At 35.2% G+C, this 21,578-nt stretch overlaps 1 protein-coding gene across 11 annotated transcripts in view; it reads left to right on the top strand.

Annotated features, from left to right (window-relative positions):
• The first annotated feature begins 346 nt into the window (after positions 1 to 346).
• The window catches only part of LOC129003810 (longitudinals lacking protein-like), a 586,728-nt gene continuing 565,496 nt past the window's right edge, over positions 347 to 21,578 (top strand). For all 11 annotated transcript variants that reach the window (XM_054432128.1, XM_054432129.1, XM_054432119.1 and 8 more), the window contains exons 1-4: positions 347 to 460; positions 6,860 to 7,046; positions 8,766 to 9,510; positions 11,284 to 11,379. In XM_054432128.1, the coding sequence (XP_054288103.1) occupies positions 6,876 to 7,046; positions 8,766 to 9,510; positions 11,284 to 11,379 (1,012 nt within the window). In that variant the 5' untranslated portion in view covers positions 347 to 460; positions 6,860 to 6,875. The remainder of the gene's footprint in view (positions 461 to 6,859; positions 7,047 to 8,765; positions 9,511 to 11,283; positions 11,380 to 21,578) is intronic.

Below are 21,578 nucleotides of genomic sequence, written 5' to 3'. Positions count from 1 at the left end.
AGTGTAACACAATAAAAAGTCTATGAAATTACTTTAATGAAAAAAAAACACAAGGAAATATTTTTCTTTTTGTGAAATATAAAAGTAATAATACGAAAAACAAATAATATTTGATCAGTTGTCATTTACCCGCTTTTTACCCGCCTATTTGCCATTACCCGCAGCATTACCCCCAGGTAACTAAATTACCCGCTTTTCGGGTAATTACCCGCTTTTTGGCAACACTGCTGTTGAGTGGGGATAGAGATTGAGGCGTGAGCTATGCGCAGAAGCCTCAAATCGCCCTTCTGCGCAGACAAGAAACCGAAATCGGCAGAAAATTTCCGTTTTCGAGGTGTTGGAAGTTCTTGGGTTGAGCAACCGACGCCGCCCGATCTCTCCCGCTCTGCGTCATAGTTGCTTTGAGGGAAGAACGGACAACACGTCGCAGTAATGCTTGGAATCATTGTGATATTTTAAGGTAATTATTTACTTCAATCATTGTCAGATGGGTCCACAAATCATATCTTAATCCACGCTAATTCAATTTGATTTACAAATTGCTGGAATCTTTGATTTTTCTTTAAAATTTAACTCTTTGACGGTTGTTCATGTTCATCACTCATCATGGCGTCATGGCGTGCCTCGTGCTAGGCTTTGTCGTACGGGTCCGTTCGTGGTTCGATATATTTAGAAACTATTAGACCTAAGCCTATGCCCACACTTACTTTTGTTATGTGTTTTAAGCTGTGAACTTTGATAAATTTTGCATTTTTTGCGTACTTTCTGTGCTTGGGTGGTGGCAGTTGGGGCTAGGCCTAACTTAAGCTTAGGCCAGTTGTTTGCTAAAGTCGCGTCTACACCGGAGTTTGGAACACGTGTTGACAATAAATGGTCCTGACTCTTGTCAAACCAAGAAACAAATTAACTTGCTTACTTTTTGAAAAGAAACATTTTGGGAGTTTCCGACCTCAAGTCCTCGGAAACGGTGGTACAAAATGATCTTGGCCTTACTTAGCCTAATCATTTCAAATGAAATCTACCTATGTGGCATTCGGTTAAGTAGTGTCGCTACCGGTATCTAGCAGGAATGAGGTGGGACAAAGCTCTGTTCTAAACGACCCTGGTGGTGATTTTGCGAAACCATACTTATTTTCCATTGTCAGAAAAGTAAGTTACGTTGCAAAGAAATAAGATAGGCTAGGACGCTCGTGACAAGCTGGCTGATCCATGGAAATTAACACCTATGAATGGTGACGTTCCTGGTGCCGTGGCCCGGCTAACGTTCTGGAACGTCCGTAATGTAGCAGTGAACGTGTTTAACGCGGCTTAATCTTAGGGCCTTATGTAGCTAACTTCAGTAGGCCTGCTTCAAGTTTAACTTTTAGTTACTGGTAGGGTTTTTGATATCTAAGCAACTTGGGCTACTTACAAGTTTGTGTTAACTAAACTTAGACTTACGGTACTTGTTCCTATCAATGTCAACTTAGGCCTAGGCCTATAAGGCACCTATAGGTCTCTGAACATGCCTTACATTAACATACTTAGGGCTCTCTTAACTTGTATAACTTACAGTCCTGTATTTTTAGCGAATTTCCCATATAGGGAATAAGCTATTACCGTAGTACTCATGGTAAGAGCTGGACCAGGGACCGATTTACTTTTTCGTTTTGAGGTCCCTAGATGCCAAAAACACCATCCGTTCAGATTCATATATATACCTATTATACAGGGTGTCCTTAAAAAACTTCAGTATTTGGGAAATGAATCCCCATACTAAAAGGAAGAAAAAAGTTTGTCGGAAGGTATGTCCGAAAATGCATATTAACCCAGATATTCGCCATTTTGTTTTTTATTCAAAAATATTGTTTGTTATCTATCAAGTTATTTATAGGACAATTATGAAATTTGGTGAACATGTTAACATATTAAGACCTACCTAAGTATAATAGTAAAAATATGTAACGTAATAAAGTTGTTCCGATTGTAAGTTTCAAAATGGCGTTTGTGGGGGGATTTATAGTGATGAATTTATAGGGATTTTTAGAGCCTACGGAAGGAGGCTCTTAACCCTCCGAGTGTCATGCGTCGCTGCAGCGACTCACGAACACTGTTTACGGCGAAGGCTCTATGACTGACAAAATCGGATTGAACTGGATTGAGTTTGGTATCGTTCTTTTCATTATATTCTAAGCTTTCTCCAGAGGTCTGTCTCTAAGCGCTTTATGTTCTCCGAGCCGATCGTAATTGTAGCAGACAGCTGACGTGCGTATTTGTAAACAGGTTAGTTAACCTCGGACCGATGACTGATGTGTTTTATTATTGTTTTAGTGTTAAAAATCAAAAGTAGTGATATACGTGGTGCATTATAAGAAGATTTAAGTGATTTTGAAGAGCTGGTTGATGATCCTGAAGAAGTAGGTAGTGATATTGATGTAAATTTATCAGCCAGATTCCTAGCTATGGTTAGGCTATGCATTCTTAGCTAAACGCTATGTACTGAAATCTGTTTTTTGCCCATAACTTATTTATTTGCTAATCTACTTCCTTATATTACCTATTATATATTTGTAATCCTCATAACATTTAGAACAAAGTCGCTATTTTCAAATATTTATAGGCCTATAATTTATACAATTTCATTGAGCACGAACTTATTTTTTTTCTTTAATTTTTCAAAAATAATTTTTATTTTTACCTAAAAAATTTTTTTGAAACAAATATTCCTTAGGTTTTATGTATGATATTGAAGCCCATGATTTTCCAAACAAAATGGTATTTAGAACAGTAGAATTAACATTGTTTTAAGCTTTTCAGATCCGTTTTAATAAAACCTTGCAAATGCGCCAAAAATAGGCGGACATTAAGGCCTAAACTATGGACACTCGGAGGGTTAAATTTTCTGTTTTATTTTTAACGAAGTTTAAATCACACTCTGGATACATACAGTCCCTTGCACTTTTACATCAGGATATCGTGCTCCTCTCTACGCGCATGCTTGTTGAAATAGAGTTTACTTTTGACATCCCACAAAGCCTTCTGGTCTCTGTAGGGTTAAATAAATTCTGACCAGAACTGTTTATTATCGTTAAATGACAGTATGGAAAAATGGGACGGTTATCACGCACAACTCGCTAAATACAACTGAAAACTGTGGCTAGTCGGGCGAGCAGTTCGACGGTTTCCCACACACGGTCCAACATGTCAGGTGGATGGCTCGAGTCGGGTGGTGCTACCGGACCGAGCATCCGACCTGACATATTCGTTGAGCATGTCAGGTTGGAACCAACACACTGTCCAATATGTTCGAGAAGACGTTGGATCCCGACATGTCCGTCCAACATGTTGGATAGTGTATGGGGGGCTTTAGGACTAAAGATATCGCTGAATATGCTATTAATTAAATTTGAAAAACACTACATCTTTTGATAGAATTTTTGACATTTATAATTTATTTTATGAACCTTCATTCAATTTTTTCATTATCAGCAAGTTTGGTTGGTTAGGTTGGGTAATGACTGTAACTCCCGAACGCCTAATCCATGCTGCTAGTCTGCTACGTTGAGTGAAGAAAGTAAAATAGATGAGAAAAAAAAATAACTTAGGCACGTCATCCTTGATAAAAAATTATCATTGACTAGGTAATACAAATATTTCGAGTGATTCTCTAGACAATAAACTTTTGGTTACCTACAAAGGAAATTTTGGTTATTGTTCAGTTTCCACAACTCACCTAAAACGCACTTAAAAACGTTCTTAAACTGTTCTTTGACATCGATACTACAACTCGCTTAAATAACTTTTTTGTCGCCGAGCCTTCCTTACTCGCTAAAACAATTTAACTCGCTAAAACATCGAGACATCAGGGTAATTGTTATCAGCAATAATTCCTACTCACTAGGGGACAGAGTGGGAATCCGGGGTTTTGGGTGGGGGGAAAAAGTCTCTTAAACATCGAGACAAAAGGGTAATTCCATGGGAAGATGGGTAATTTGTACAATGAATATGGGATTTTTTAAAATTATGCGGGATAAAGTACCTAAAACGGGATAAACATCAAAATTACTGGGGATAATATCCCCATTTTAGGGATTTTATGCACATATCAGGGATAAATGGCTAGTACCAACCTAAACAGATGTCGATGTGGCAATGACACGTCACTAGGTTTGTTGTCGCGTCGTCCAAGGCAAAGAGTAATAATTCTCATCATACCACTGGGTTGTAGACTATGTAATATAACCTCGGAAATACTTTATTTAGGCATGTGGGGAAGGGGAGACGGGGATTATGCGGGTTCGTGGCTGAGTAAGGTAAAGTATAGGTTATAGTTGGCCGGGTTGTTTATTTATGTAAAATCTACAACGTTTTATCACTATTGGAACATTGGCTTAAACAACGAGGCTACGATTTCAAAAATGCAATGGATTATACGTACTCGTGATTATACGTTGTAAATGTTTACTTACGATATTACTTATTGTGCCTCGACTGTAATGTGACATTAATTTTAGAAACCTGAGACACTATTTTTTAGCCAGTTTTTGTGAACTTCATTGACTGTTTACCAACAACGAATATCACGGGTTTGACTTTATCACTTTAATCGTATTTATTAGTTGTAAAAATTGTACTTATTTAGTTTATAAACTGTTTTATGTGGATATACTTACTTAATTTGAGATCTTGGGCATTACATTTAGCCCGTTTTTGAAACATTTCGTCATAATTTAACAAACGATTTAATCGACAATTATAACTATGTAGCCTATATTCACATGGTGGAAGGAAAAAACCTTCCTGGTGTTTTTTCCTTCCACCATGGTTTATTCATGTAGGGGAATAAGTTTACTTTCATTTTATAAAATGAATATAGTTGGTTTGGGTTTTTAAAATAATATATACTGTGTACGTGTGAATAACAAAATGTTTTTCTAGACAAATATAAACATTTATTAAAAGTCATAAACATCTATTGAAATGATGATCAGTATACATAAACAATTCTTACTTCATTTGATCTCCAATATTATTGCCTAAAAATGTTTACTTTTACTTTATCTCTTGATAATACATTTATTTGGTTTTTATTTAAAATTTGTTGTGCAAAATCGTGATCTTGTCATTTTATTGTTTTTGGGCCATAACTTTGTATAAATGGTAATTGGAATCTTTTTACATTTCCATGTAGGGAAATAAATTCCAAACAATTTGTATATCTTATGAAACATTTTTGGTTCATGCAGCAATTTTTCTACCTACTGACAATATTTTCTAGAACATTTTTAATATTTATTTCGTTGCCATTTTCAAATTCTTCATTTCATTACGAACACTTCGGAAATAATACGGTTCATAATCAAAATCAGAATCATCATTTTTTTTTTTTTTTTTTTTTAGTTACATAGGTTTGATCTGTTGGTTTAGTTTATATGAATTTTCGAAAATATGACTGCAAAATTGCCAAAAATGCCTTGCCACTACAGAGTTCGCCCATTGCAAGTTGGAGGGTTAACGAAACCCACTTTAAAAATCACACTATAAAACTACATTATTATAAACACAATTATTAATATGCGCGTAGATGCCGGGCGACATATGCACTGCCGTGCTAGGCTACCGTCACGCCTCGCGCCGATGCATCTCCGCTACGTCACTGAGGAGTGGCGGGGGAGGGAAGTAGGATCAGGCGGCGACCGCTAACATCAAAGGAGTGAGCCAGCCCTTGTATATCTCTAGCCTAATACCTACGCGTAATATTCTTTCAATGTTAATAATTACGAGATGTTACATTGAATAACATTATAATTACAGTATACGTATAGTAATTATAATTTTATAATTATTATAAAATACGTACACTCTCAACGAGTAGTGCTCCGACAGCGCAAGGCATCAAAGATACAAATTCACAGCCCAAACAAGTTGTTAAGTTTACATCAAAATTTTTTAAAATTCCAACTTAAAAATAAATTTTCCCCAATAAAAGCTATTTATAGTTTTAAATTTTTTTTCTTAAATTAATAAAAGTGTTATAGGTATTTAAAACTAAAATTTAAATAAAAATTTTTTTTAAATTTAAAATTTTATATAGCCTAGCTAGTGATTATTATCTTATTTTTCCACACCTGAATGCCAATTTTGGTGAGAATCGTATTCCCTGTAAATTGGTACTAAAGATAAAAAAATTGCTCCTTTCAAGCTCCATATCTCGCTTGATATTCAAAATAAAAAATGTTGACTTGTATATTTATATCTCTAATTTATTATTAGTACAATTGAACAATTACAAAAAATCAGACATGAAAATTTTAAACCAAACATCCTTAATTCGGTTAACTGGGGCTTTACTGTATTCCTCTAGTGGCACAAATGGCTCAAATTCTCGGCGGTCTCGTATTCGGTGATACCAGTACCTTCGGTTGTAGCTCTAGTTCAGTGCGAGCAACTGTTGCCGCCATTGCCGGTATCGGGACATAATCTTGACTTGACTGCAATAAGTATTAGCGTTTGTGTAGCAAGCAATGGCGGAACTGTGCTGTAGTGTAGACAATAGACGGACAACATACGATTTACACAATACGATTCCCAATCGACACTCGGCTGTGGATTGAATTGGTTTAGTATTTAATATGTTATTTCAAATTTTATTGATAGCATCATTGACTATACTATCGATTAACGATTTTAAAATTGCGCTCCAGTGTAGTAAAATCTAGCACACGTGCTTAAGGGTTAAATGGATGGTGAAGGTAAGATCTTCATAGGCCTATTTTGCAAAGTAGAGAATTTTGCTTACAGGTCTTTACTGAATGTTTTCCATCAGCATACATAAATGTTTTTATGAGCCTATTATCTTATCCTTTTATTTTCTTTCCAGATAGTGACTAAAGAAAATGGCGGATCAACAATTCTGTCTGCGATGGAACAACCATCAATCCACTTTGATCTCCGTGTTCGACACCCTGTTAGAAAATGGGACTCTGGTAGACTGCACACTTGCTGCGGAGGGGCAATATTTGAAAGCACACAAAGTGGTTTTATGCGCCTGCAGCCCTTATTTGGAGGTAAGCAAGTTAAATTTATTTTTGCCTAGGCTTTAAATTTTAACCCATTTTTTGTAGTCAAGTTTTGATTGGCGGGTTGGCATCACTGATCGCGTAACATCTGTTTACAAAACAGGCTGGCTGAGTCATTATCAAGTTAATTCTTTTGAGCAGACAGTTTTGCAAAGCAGGGGTTTATGGAATTTTTAGTGTCTGGTACAGTTTTTTTTTTTAAATGTAGTAGGCCTACACCTCGGGGTCAGTCTCAAAATACATCTGAAATCTGATGTCTAGAAATTTAAAAATTATATCTGAAGAATCTGTCATAATAGATGACACTGAACACTTTGTAAACGAATCTTAAACTTGTGATGTCAGAAACCCCTTATAAATCAAACACTGCCAAATAACTCCAATGTTATTTGAAACTGTTTTGACGATATAAGTTAGTATTAATTTAGTTTGTAAATTTCTCATTTAACACATTCGCTGCTGCACGTCCCCTCAGCGTCGAACAAGCCCGGTTGCCGCGTGTAATTGGCTTTCCAATTTTGGCCTGACGAATTGCAAATAACGTGTGGTGATGTCCTGCTTTACAACTAGGGTCGACATAGTTCACTAAACACCCACAGATAGCAGCACTGCTTGGAACATAGCCGGTCCCATTGTAATTGTATTGACAAATGGAGGGAAAAAGACCGTGACAAAAAATAGGTTTTTGAGATTGCCAGACGGGGATTTTTACTACCAACCTAAGAAACAATTTACAAATTTACAAAAACAAACATTTAAATACATAAAAAAGTCCAAACACGACTAAACACAAGCAGACTAACATAAAGGCAAGCGCGAACATAAAAATCAGCAAAAAATCAGAGCGCACCCGAACTAAGTAGCGGCGGCAAAAACAGATTTCTATTGTATTTACAGACCACGCTCAGCAAGTAGTAACGTTCATCGTCAAACACTAGACTCATACTGGCTGCTTTTGTTTAACAAGGTTGGATGGCTCGGACCCGGGACATGCGCATGCTCAGGACGCTACGCGTGTCCCGAATCCGAGCCACCCGCAGCGAATGTGTTAATGCAATTTTTTTCATTGTTGACACTAGCTCATTTCCCAAGAGAAATAACTGTAAATGTCTGCTTTCTTGCAAACCACTCTCACGCCGAGCTTGATCAGGCATCCGCTGGACAAAAAATAGCGCCACTGGACATCACACTGGCGTGATCTTGGAAACCCCTAGCTTTAGGATCCACACTTAAATGTCTCCTTTAAAATAAAAATATCATGTTTATTTCCTATTGAAATAGCATTATTAGTTTAACGAGTATTCTAGGATTGATGCAACAGGGAGGGTATAACAGTTTGTTTGTAAAATTTCAATAATTAGTATGAAATAAATGCATTTTACAAATAAATCTACACTTATTTAATACGCAAGCAGGTTTTTTGTGACTATTACTCCTCCGAAACTACTGAACCGATTGACATGTTTTCGGTGTCATTGGAAAGAGCGTAACGTGAAGCTGTGCAGGAAACTTTCTTTTTAGGAAATTAATTTGAGAGTGAGGCCCTGGGGCCCTTTAAAATTTTGTATTTCTCCATAAGATTAACATTGGAAACAAAAATTGTTATGAAACTCCAACTGTTGTCAGAAATCATGAGCATGTTACAGAGGTTAAAAAAAACCATGTTGCATACAGTACGGTACTAACAATCTTTCTTGTATGTTTTAGGCACTGCTGAGCCAGCATTATGAAAAGCATCCAATCGTCATTTTGAAGGATGTCAAGTTTTCGGAGCTCAAGTCCATGATGGATTACATGTATCGAGGCGAAGTCAACATTTCCCAGGATCAACTAGGAACGTTTCTGAAGGCTGCTGAATCTCTACAAATCAAAGGGCTCTCGGATAATGGAGCTGATGGAGATGCACGAGATGTCGGATCGACGCCTAAAGCTCCTCCTCCTAGAAAACCAAATGTACCTGCCCCTTCGAGCCGTTCTGAACCTGCCAGACCTGACAGCCCGCTGACGGACGGAAGTATGTCGCCTTCTTCAAGAAAGAGGAGAAGAGTTAGAAGAAGCTCTCAGGATGAAGACAGTCATATAGAAAACAACTGTGATCTTCCAAGTCAAGCTCAATCCACCCCAGTTCCTAACATTCCCGCAGCGACTTCATCCATCACCACCACTCCCATCGTTAAACCGGCCATTGTTAAACCTGAACAGACTGAAATTAATAGGGTAGATACAAATTCGTTACCAGCAGATGTGCTAAAGAAGGAAATAGAGCCTATTAGTGAGCCCCTGCTAGAACCTAAGACTGAGTACCTGGAAGATGTGAATAACGAAGATAGTGTTGAGGACCTGACGCTGGATGATGATGACGACATGGATGGCATGGATATCTCCAATATGTCAAACATGAGCAACATGTCAAGGCCCGGACCATCCCATGGCAACGATATCTCAAATCAAGGTATGTTTTTACATTCAATTGTAAATTGTGTATTTTTTTTTGCAGTACTGAAGTGTCAATTACCAATCTTACTACCATTCTTCACCCTTGCGAAAACAACAAAAACATGCCTTGGACATCCCTTGCTCCGGATAGAATGCGTAAAGATATAATGTTAAAAATGTTCCCTTACATTCACCCAGGATGTAATGCGTAAAGATGTGTAATGTTAAAACTTTTCTCTTAAAACAGATTTATGTTGGTTCTAGGGCCCTCATACATGATATATCCAAGAAAATCAATAGTACAAGTACAAACAAATCTTAAAGTAGGCCTAAAGCAAATTGAGTAACTTTAAAACACTGCTAAAACAATTTTTTTTTAAATTTTGAAGTGTTTTGGTTTGTTGGATGCTACTGCAGCCTTTTACAAAACAGATAAATCACTGACGTTTTGATTTAGTAGTCGTGTGTTAACGATCTTTTCAGAATGGTGTGCATATTGACCTTGCGCTTCCTCCCGCCCATCTTCAAAACCTTGCCCCCCCCCCATTGGCATGTCCCAAAAAACACAACTACACCAGGGGTGAAAAAGACTTAATGGCAAGGGCAAATGTGTAATTGAATTTTATTTGAAGCCATAATGTATTTGCAAATTAGTATTTAATTAGTAAAAACATATTTTGGATGTTGATTTGAAGGGTTTCCATATCAGTTGTCAGATAACCAAAGTAAGGGTAGTAAAAGCTAGGGAGTGTAGGCTATACTGTGATATTTGTAATTGCCTTGTTAGCATTTGTTTATTTTTATCAATACTGTACATTTGTTTTCTGTGGTCAAGCTTGGTTACTAATTAACTGGTGGATGATTACTATTTAAGCTTCCTAAAATTGCAGTCATATTTTTCCTACAGTTACCATTAAACAAATAAATTGGTTAAGAAACGTGCCTTCACATTGCAAATCTCATGTTAACATTGTCTCACTGATAAGCGAATTGGCCACTTTCGTGCCTTCACGTTGCAAATCTGGAGTGAGACAATGTTAACGTTGTCTCGCTGATGAGTGAATTAGCCACTTTGCTTTCTCAAATCATTGAGAGAACATGTACATTGTTAGGTAACTGTAGGAAATAGTTATTTGTGACTTAACTTGAAACAAACCGAATGTCAATGTAAGGAGCAATAGTAATTACAAATAATTTTACTGCTCTCATATTTTGAAAGAAAACTTTTTATTTAAAATCCATACAGTAGACTCCCTCTTATCCGGACACCTTTTAACCGGACTTCACTCTACAAACCGGACAATTTTTATCAATGCATTGGTTTAACCAGACTAAATCGGCAGGAAGTGGGCGGTGGGAAAGATTTGAGACCAGTGACCACATGTCTAAATACAATGCTCTCCTAAATTTAAGTTGAATAACTCCGTAAACGGTCCGTTTTATCGTGTTTTAGGGACGTCAGCTTAACCGGAAAACCCGTTATCCGGACTGGCCTTGATCCTGAGGAGTCCGGATAAGAGGGAGTCTACTGTAATTATTTAAAGTGATGATATACTGTGGAATCTAGCAAGGCATTGTAGATTTATAATTGCATAAAATTCACATAGCTCTCGCTATTGCTTTAATGTCCCAATATTACAGACTTGATAACAAAATAATTTAAATAAAATGGCAAATTGAAATTAGTGATATCGCTTCATAAACTTGAGAGCACAAGGAACTAGAAAATAAGAGGTTGAATTTAAGTTTTTGATATAATTTACTCAAAATATATTGTTTTGTGTTATAGGTTTTGCGGCTTGGAATTTGGGTGCTAACCAGTCAGGTACAGATGAAGTTTTCATGGCGGCACAGGAAGCAGTTAACCAACACAGGGACTCACAAGGTATGCATCAGATTACATGGAATTCATATGGTGTCATCAACATTAAGTACAACTTTGAATTAATTTTATATGTGCAAGCTAACCCACCCACTTGGTGAGATTTATAATACAGTTTTTGTGAAAAATTTGTTATTGAAATGTTGATGATATCATATTCATTAATAGCAGTATTATAATATATAATGTCCTGGATAAATTAGTTGTAACAAAAATTCGGCATAGGAGTTTTGTTGATCATTTTAGCAGCAAATGATACAGCATGTGTTTAACGCTGTCGTTTGATATGCTTCAATCCTCTTAATTTCTTCTCAGGTGTTTATTGTTTCTCAAGTTGTTGATTGTTTTTCAACAAAGCGGGCTTAGTTGTAAAAAGGCCTATTTCAGCACACTGATAAGATTTATCCAAAATGTCTCATACAAGGTCTTAGCAGTGTGTGGAAATACGCTTTCTGTTAATTTTCATTTGGAAGTATGCTTTCTTTTAATTTTAATCCATGAAAATTGGTACTAACAAGCATTGCACCAGTCATCTGAGCAGGAGTTAATGTGATGCCTACTATTTAAATTTCCATGAATTTTGAAATATTTATCTTTGTTGCTGGGATGAATCAACTTAAATCCTTGCATTATCTCTATCTGAGTATATATAATAAGTTAGATTAAGTTTTGAGATTCATTGGAAAATCATTTTCCAACTTAAGATTGATTCTAAGCCTATTTCTAAGCTTAGATGTAAGTAGACTAGAGAACAGGTAAGGTGCACACAGAACTGCTCTCTATAGGAAGTTTTGCCTTATAATACAAGTAGGGCTAATAGTTGAGGTGTAAGATTTTGGTAAGGTAAATGTTCAAACTTTTCTGTGTGGGCCCAGCCTTAGATAAGTAGGTTAAGTTTCTTCCAATGTCTGTCGCATTCTTTCCACTCTTCTTTCTATAATTATTTAATTGACAGACTCGCAACGAGTAATTAGAGTAGATATATCCTAGGCAGGTTAGTTTTATGCTAGGGCTAGTAGGGTATTATTTAAGATGAAAAAGGTAGTTAAGGTTGGAGGGACAAATCGTCTGCAGGTTTAAGTAAGGTTAAACATTTAAGTTGGTGAGATCTTGAAGAAGGAAGAGGACAATTTTAATGGTAATAAGGTGAGTATTTAACTCCATGGTAAGAGATCCAAATTGGTAAACTGATATGAATTCTGAAATGCAAATACATTGTTGCATTTGGAGACGGATATTTCAGTTTTGTTTAAAACTTTAATGAATAACTTAATGTATTTTCAAACAGTTTTTTGCATTTTCATATTTATCCTAATTCGTATCAGTTTATCAGTTAAAAAACCTCAATGTTTTATTATATTTGATAACCGGTATTCTTTGACTCAAGTAGACATTCATTTCCAAGTGTTACAGTTGTAGCCAGATATCCTAAGCTGTTGAATGTAGCTGCTTTTAAGTTGACTTTCTATTACCAACACAGCTCCACCAAATTTAAGAGCAACTTAATATACATCATTTTTAATTAGCAAGAAGAGAAAATGGAACTTTGTGTACCTGAATAATAGACTGGCCTTACAACTGGTAGCCTAAAGAATGTCTACTTGAGCAGCAACGAGGTCTTGCATTTGCGGCGGCGGTATATCTTTTAAGCTGTAAATTCGAAGCTCGGTGTTTTTTGTAATGTTCATTTAATGACACTTTCCTTTATTAATCAATCAATTCAATTCTATGTTTGTTAATTAAACATAATTGACAGATATTAAAATAAAAATTTTCCTTGTGGCGGAGCTTAGTCTGGCTTTTCTGGATGGGAGATTATATTATTGGCAAACTTTTTGAGCTAGTAAAAAAAAAGTGTTGTAAAAAATTTAAAAGGGCGTGTGAATTGAACAAAATTAACATTTTTGGAGAAGAAGTTAGTTGTGTTGTTTCATTGTTGGATCTGCGGAAAGAAGAGTTGCTGACACAATGGCAACCTTGGTTGGTAGGTATAAAGGTCCCGGTATCACTTTCACTTCAAACATGATTTTTAAACTCTTGAAATCTTTTATCCATTTTTGAACTAGGATTACCAGTTAGCCACTTGATAAAAAATCATCAACAATTTCCCTTCCATAATAATAATAATGAGGGTAAATATATTTTTAAAAACTATAAAACTAAACATCTACCCTTTACACACAATCATTAACCTAATAAACACAATCATGCAAAACTGAACACATTCAACAACTATAGGTCTGCCTAACCCTGTATTAAAGAAGGTAAACACAACTAAACAAAACAGTTATATAAAAATGAGATCGACTGCGATTTTATTGGAATAAAAATATAATATATAAAAGGTTTAACACAACTAAAGAAATAAAAATGAGGTTGACTGTGATTTGATAAAAAAAAACAATGTTCTGCCAACTTCTCAAACTTGATTTTGAGCTCATTTTGCGAAGCAAGAGCATAGCTTTGAACGGGTAGGTCTTCAAAAAGAGGATTAATTAATGTGATTTTTTTATTCTTACATTGCTTTTTGAAAAGTCTTGCATTTCTTTTTTTAAAGTTTTGCAATTTTTACACTGATAGGGTATTCAAACTGAACTTATTTTATACTTGTACTCAGTTGTAATTCAAGTGGTGCTATTAATTATTCCTCTTTTGTAAGACTATGTTCTTAAAAATTAAATTTCTGAGAAGGGCAGTCTGGTCCTGCAAAGAGTTGGCAGAAGAGGTTATGGGCATTGTTGAGACATTTTCAACTTGACCAGAGCAGTAAAAAGGTTATGAGTGACCAAATGGCAGCAGATTACAGTAAACATACAAAAGAAGCTACTTATTAAACTGTTGTGAGATAAAACTTGAAACAAAATTGAATTTGCCTAAAAATATTTTAATTTTGTTGTCCCAAGACAAAATTGAAAATGACTGCGTTTTATTCAAAGATTAATGGTTTTTATTGAAACATTCTTAAGTCTTCTTTGTTAGTTCATTGCACTCTGCAGTCATTTGTGATTAGTATAAAAAGTGCACGAAGAAAACTTCAAGATGAAGAAAGTGCTCCTGGGAAGAAGTGTGAGAGTTGAGACAACACCAGGCGGTTTAATTAAACTGTTGGAATTGCTGATATTTTTTGACAGTTTTGTTAATTTGAGAAGATGCATTAAGAGTTATGCTACCACAGAATTATCGGTTGAATTTTTTCCACTGAAAGTCTATGGTCGAAAGTGAGGTTTATTTAAAACATTCTCTTGATAATTATATTTCTAAATACTCTGAGCAATTCCAATAGGTTAATTCAAGCAACACGTAAGTAATACAGTAGTGATAATGTTAGGGGCAATTTTACGGTTGATAGAGAAATTCATTCCATCTAATAAATATAAAGCTATTCAAGGCAATCCAGCTGAATTTGTTGGTGAAATTGTTAATTGTTAACAATTGAACAGTTGTGACTAAAGGTGAAATATGTAATAATTGCGTTTGATCAGTAAATCCAAGTGGAATTTATACCTAATATTTTGTCCTTGTAATTTTGTTGATCTAAATGTACCTCGGGGTTCCAAACTAAACGTGATCGCCTCAAATGACAATGAGCAATATTTCACCCCCTTTTAGAAAACTAAGAATATTAATAAATAGTATGCATATAACCTTCAGTTGCGAAACACCACTTGCAATTTTTCACAAGACAAATTTATTTTACCTTTAAAATTCAGCTTGGATAATTTTTAGTTTAAAAGTATAGTTGAGAAATTGGTCCCAATATTCTAAGTCAGTTGTCAAATTGACAAGACTTAAAAGTTCCAATGAAATAAACAAGTATTGAAGTGCAAATAAATAAGCACTAAAATTAACAAATGAGATTTATGAAGTGAATTTTGAGTCTCATCAAAATCGATGCATTTCCGTTTCTTAAATATAATTTACTGCTTTTAAATTAAATTAATGCCTTCTCAAATACACCTGACTGTTCTCAACTTGGGTGTTTTCTAATATATATTTGGCTAATCTCAAATACAATCGTTTTAAAAAAAAGCATATTTGTTTCTTAAAGTTTAAAAGAAGTAGACATAGTCCAGTCAAGGAATGAGGTGTAGAGAGTGCGTGAGCAGGTAACTAAGCGATTCCTTCAGAAACTTGTTCAGGGGGCTTAGGGTGTTACCATACCAAAAGTCTTGACTCCTAGGTGGAGAGGGGAAAAAGGGGGGGGAGAAAAGTTATAACTCGTAATCTGTTGAACCAAAATAAACACATTATGAACTTTTCTTGTAGAAAATTTAATCTTCTTCAATTTTATAATTAACTATAGTATACAAAAGGTTGATAGTTTTCGAGATATAATAAAAAAAAAACAAAATGCGTTCCGTTTTTCCCCCCTCCACCCCCTGGCTCACCACCTAGGAGTCAGGACTCAGGACTTAACACCCTAAGCCCCCTGAACAAGTTTCTGAAGGAATCGCTTAGTTACCTGCTCACGCACTCTACACTTACTTAGGATCATTCATTGACTGGACTAACACGAATAACTAGCTTCGAGATTCCCGATGAAAAGTGTGTTTGGGTCTATGCTCCTACACCTTTACTGGTATCATTTGAGAATCAGAAAACATTTTGCATTTGGAATCGTCAAATGTATTTGAGAGATGATAACTGTTAGTTGTATTTAAGAAAAGCTTAAAATGAATTTGTGAGCAGTGAATTCCATTTAGGAACTAGTCAAATGTGAGACTCATCTTACTCATTCACTGACATCTCAAATACAAAAATAGATGCTCAAATACAATTGATGACTTTTCAAATAATTTTGGAAAAGGTGTAGATTTATCGACGTATACAGATACGTTACACCATAGATAAAACATGGTTCCACTGAAAAGCAACACTGAGCCAACCACACAATTCACCTATGTAATTTAAGTTCCGGGTACTTTGGTAGAAGAGACAGTCCATATAAATCTATCAGGCTCTGTTGAAAACTTGTATACTTCGTTACTGAATTGAGAAGGTTACAGTCCTGTCGTGGGAATAGGGCGGTGAATTATCAATTCAGCTAAAAAAAAAAAACTGGTCGATTTTTGATGCCTAGAAGTTGTTCATACACGCTACTACATAAGCAGATGTGTTAATGCTGTCAGTCAAAATAGCATTTTTTCGCGCTACTCTTGATTCTTCCCGTTTGGCGAAATTCCCATATAGGAAATAATAATAAGCTATTACCGTAGTACCATAGATAAAACTCACTCCGTAGTACTCACGGTAAGAACTGGAACCGGGACCGATTTTTTTCGTTTTGAGGTCGCTAGAGGCCAAAAACACCATCCGTTTAAATTCATATAAATATATTCCTAAAATCCCGGGAATTGGATATAAGGCTTAGATTGCGACCCCTAATTGCAATCAATTCTTTAGAATACGGGGCTCCGATCGATACCTATACTGAATAGTGCTTAGTGATATTGGTTGACTTCTCATTCGATTGTAAAACCGGCTTGAAAATGCAGGATGTCCCATTAATTACCGTAGTTCGGATTATTTGGCAGTAGGGCTAATGAGTCTGAAGGAAGACGAGAATCAAGATTAATGAATGAGATTTTCTTAAAAATACTTTGGCGAGATCCACCATTTGGTTGTTTTGCTTTATATTCACATTTTAAAACTATTTTGGGTACCTCTATGGCTCTTTATATTGCATTTCGCATTCAAGTTTCTCTAGTCAGATGACTTATTAGACAAAAAAAAACATTATAATCTTTAGGTTCCAAAAGGCTCATGTTTTAATATTAGTGAATTTCTCATATAGGGAATAAGCTATTACCGTAGTATTCATGGCAAGACCTGGACGCGGGACCGATTTCTTTTTTTCGTGTTGTGGTCCCTAGAGGCCAAAAACACTATCAATTTATAATTGATATCCGTTAAAATTCAAATGTGTGTTCGTTAGCACGATAACTCGAGCAAAAATGATCAGATTTTGACGAAATTTGGTATAAACGTTTAAACCTCCATTTATCCCAACGAGTTCCCAAACCAGCATGATCGGACTATGGGAACGGGGGCTTATAGGGGTAAAAATAGGGGTTTCACATTATTGACCTAAAAAAAAAAATTACAATTTCTAAACCATTTTGTAGAGCTCAAAAAAACAAATAATTTAGTATATTGAAGCGTTATGCGCCCAATGGTTACAGAGAAAATTTCAAAAATATACATTTAAAATTCACATGTTATTTTTATGGAGAATAACGTTGTAGTTTGCTTGTTTATGAACATGTTTTGATCGAATTTGGAAAATGTTTTTATTTCTTACTAACTATTAACATTTGGCAAAAAAAAAGAAACTGTTTTATCCTCCCTGATGCAGCAAACCTAAGTACTTGTTAAACTAAGTCTATTTAAATAGGGAATAAGTTAAATGTTTTTTTTTAAGTACCGGTAGACATTTTAGCGTCCAATCAGACAAATGGAAATTCGCTTAGTCTGCAGGTTTGCTTCGGCGGGGGTATTTATTACTTTCCTGTGATAATTTAAGAACACGATTGGCACCTCTAGAGGTCACTTACCCAATAAAACCAAATAGGAACACATCGAATAAAACTGAGAAATCACTGAGAAATCATTTTTAGCTGTCAGTCAAGACAAAATAAGACCAAGCAGTTCACCAACATGTTTCGCCTTTTTATAACAGTGTCATTAAGATAGTTTTTTAATTACTCGTATTAATAGCTTAGTAATTTATTTGCCAAGTTTGATCAAATTATATCCATGAACAAGCAAACTACACTTTGCAATACTCTTCATAAGAATAACACGGGAATTTTAAATTTAAATTTTTTTTAGTTTTATCCGTTCCTAATTGCCGTACAAAAACACTTTGATATACTAACTACTTTTTTTATAAAAGTCTCAATAGAAATTGGGAAATTTTGTGTTTTGAGGGTCAAAAAATGTTAAAAACAATTTCCCCCTCTGTAAAACCCCGTTCCCGTGGTCCGATCATGCTGGTTCGCGAACTCACCCAACTTTATCTCGTCTTACACCTTTAACCAAATTTCATCAAAATCGGACAAAAATTACTCAAGTTATCGCATATACGGACGTGTATATATACATATAAAACTTTGAACGGATGGTGTTTTTTGCCACCATGAATATCAAAATGAAAAAGTAAATCGGTCCCGGGCCCAGGTCTTACTATGCCACCTACGGTAATATAGCTACTTCCTTATAGGAAAATGTGCTAAAACGATCTAAGCATAAACAATAACTCGTCCCCTAGTTATAGCCAATCAATAAAGCACAAATCGTCAAATTAACCCTAAAATAATAGAAACAAAATTTCGTCACACTTCGCAACCACTGTCACCGGACTTTTTATGAACTGGACACGTAAGACTAGCTTCAAAATTTACAATGGGATGAGAAGTCTACTTCTATGATACAGTACAACAGACTAAACAAAAACAGACAAAAGAAGGCCATTTAGTCCATATCAGTGCTTAAAGATGTATCATGATAACTTCGGGTTTATATTTTGTATTACAGTAGGTCTAACAAGTCTTATGTTAATGTTATTATACCACTTCGCTTTCATCCGCAGTTCACACAACATTAATAATGTCCAAAATGTGCTATTGAATCCAGTGCAAGCCAAAATGGGCGCCCATAGGATTTGGAACAGGGGGTGCAATAGATAACGAGTATCCGGGGGTCGGGGGACAATGTCTGAATATATAGTGTTTAATAATGACTTTTTATGTTATTTCATAGAAGCTACCAAATGAAAATACTCGTAGTATATTGTGCATCAAGAAAGGAGGTTAAGCCGTCATTTTTTATACCAACGTAAAAACAATTAAAGTTATTTTGTACAATTTATATGGTTAAATCCACGAGCTAAATAATCAAATACCCCCGCCGCAGCAAACCTGCAGACTTAGCGAATTTCCATCTGCCTCATTGCATTTGAACTAAAATGTCTCCTTAAAAATATCACATTTATTCCCTATTTAAACAGAATTAGTTTAATGAGTACTTAGGTTTGCTGCAACAGGGAGGGTAAAAAAGTTTTTTTTGTAAAATATTAAAAGGTAACTTACTGTGGTTTAGTAAGAAATTAATGTATTTTCTAAATTTGATCAAAATATGTTCATAAACAAGCAAACTACAACAGTGGACTTATTCGCATTCTCCATAAGAATAACATGGGAATTTTAAAATTAAAATTTGTTTGAATTTACTCCGTAACAATTAGGCGAATAATAACGCTTCAATATACTAAATTATTTGTTTTTTTAAGCTCTACAAAATGGTTTAAAAAGAAATTGTGAAATTTTGTGTTTTTAGGGTCAAAAATGGGAAAAACCTATTTTTACCCCATAAAACCCCCCATAAACCCCCGTTCCCATAGTCCGATCATGCTAGTTCGCGAACTCATTCATGTTTATCCCGCCTTACACCTTCATACCAAATTTTATCAAAATCGGACAAAAATTACTCAAGTTATCGATGGACATATATATATATATATATCTCTATATATAGATATATAAAAATTTGAACGAATGGTGTTTTTGGCCTCTGGGGACATCAAAATGAAAAAGTAAATCGGTCCCGGGCTTAGGTCTTATCATGAGACCTACGGTAATAGCTACTTCCCTATAAGGAAATTCGCTAAAAGGGACATAACTTACAGTTGGATAAAGCACCAGCCGGTAAAGTTGATGTTTTGTCTTCTGAAAAGTGTAGTAAATAAGTTTAAGCAATCCGACTTAATAACTATTGACTTAATAACGCATAGACCAATACAAGTAGACTTCTCGTCCCATTGTAAATTTTGAAGCTCGTTTCTCGTGTCTAGTTCATGTATGGCGACACTGATTGCTAGTGTCGATGAAATTTTGTTTACATTTTTTAGGGTTAATTTAATTATTTGTGCTTTACTATAGTTATATAACTGGGGGATGACTTATTATTTGTGACTAGCAGAGTACCCGTCCTTCGTATGGGGTTGGCATATAAGTATAAAATGCTTATTGCAGTTATGGGTGAGGACATGGTTTAAGAAAGTTTGGTTCTTTTGTTCTACCACTGCCCCTGAACCATAGAAAAAAGTAAAGGTCTCATTGTGTACCACAGCTTTTTGTGGCTAGTTGGTTCAAATTAGCTGTTGTCATAAATGCAAAAAAATAATAGTGCTGCACCCTGTAATTATGTAACTGAAAGAATCCTATTATAAATGAAATGACATTAGCGTCAGCTCCATTTAAGTAATGTTAAATAATTTTTACATTCAGGATAGTGACATCATTATTTTAAATATGATCCTTACCCTCTCTGTTCTAATATTCATGCAGTATTTAAATGAATGTTTGAACCAGCTGTATGGAATTGTGAAATCAAAATTAATTTGACAGTTAGTACTGCTTGTTTACATTTTTAAACTTTGTAGGTTTGTTCTTTGTTGTCATGGATACCATCAATTAAAATTTACTTTGAAATCTCTCACCTCCGATTTTTGAAAGCCCACGGGGCATAGCCCTAGGACAATATTGAAGCGGGAATAGTTCTATATGTATCCTCGGAACTGTAGCTTCATGTGTGTGCAATTTGAGCCCATTTGGTTCAGTAGTTTTTGAGATTAGCTCATACAAACACACACACACACACACACAGACACCACCTCTTCTTTATAATAGTATAGATTAGATAGTTTTATTTGGTTAAAATCGAGGTTTTAAATAACTTAGATAACAAGAAAAAAATTGTAAACAAAACACAGTGCACCGGACACAATTACTGTAACAATAAAATTGTCTTTTAACTGATCCATAAGGATGAGAAATCAACTAATGGGAAATGTTTTATCTATGGTGGTGTCTGTGGCTCAACTATTTACCTACTTGAATTAAACATTAATTGAAAATATTTTTTGTAAAAACCATTATGAAAATGACAGAACATTTAAGATAATAAATTTCCTAATTTTTTAGCCAGGGGGGTGCAAGTGCACCCCCCTGTGGGCGCCCATCGTGCATCTCATCCTGCAGTAAAATTCAACTGCTGTTTTATTAGATCTATGCTGCTCATTTGTCGAGGACGCTGATGCAGACTAAATTTTTCTCCCTTTTTTAGAGCACATTATTTTTAAGATTTGTGCTTTGTTCTTGTTTATACAACGTGGTCCAAAAAGAACTGACACATTTTAACAT

This window comes from Macrosteles quadrilineatus, unplaced genomic scaffold (assembly GCF_028750875.1).
Source record: "Macrosteles quadrilineatus isolate MER2022 unplaced genomic scaffold, UCM_ALF_1.0 Scaffold_9__3_contigs__length_116548681, whole genome shotgun sequence".
Lineage (NCBI taxonomy): Eukaryota > Metazoa > Arthropoda > Insecta > Hemiptera > Cicadellidae > Macrosteles > Macrosteles quadrilineatus.
Note: the sequence above shows the minus strand (reverse complement) of the source record. Positions and strands in the feature narration are given on the sequence as shown.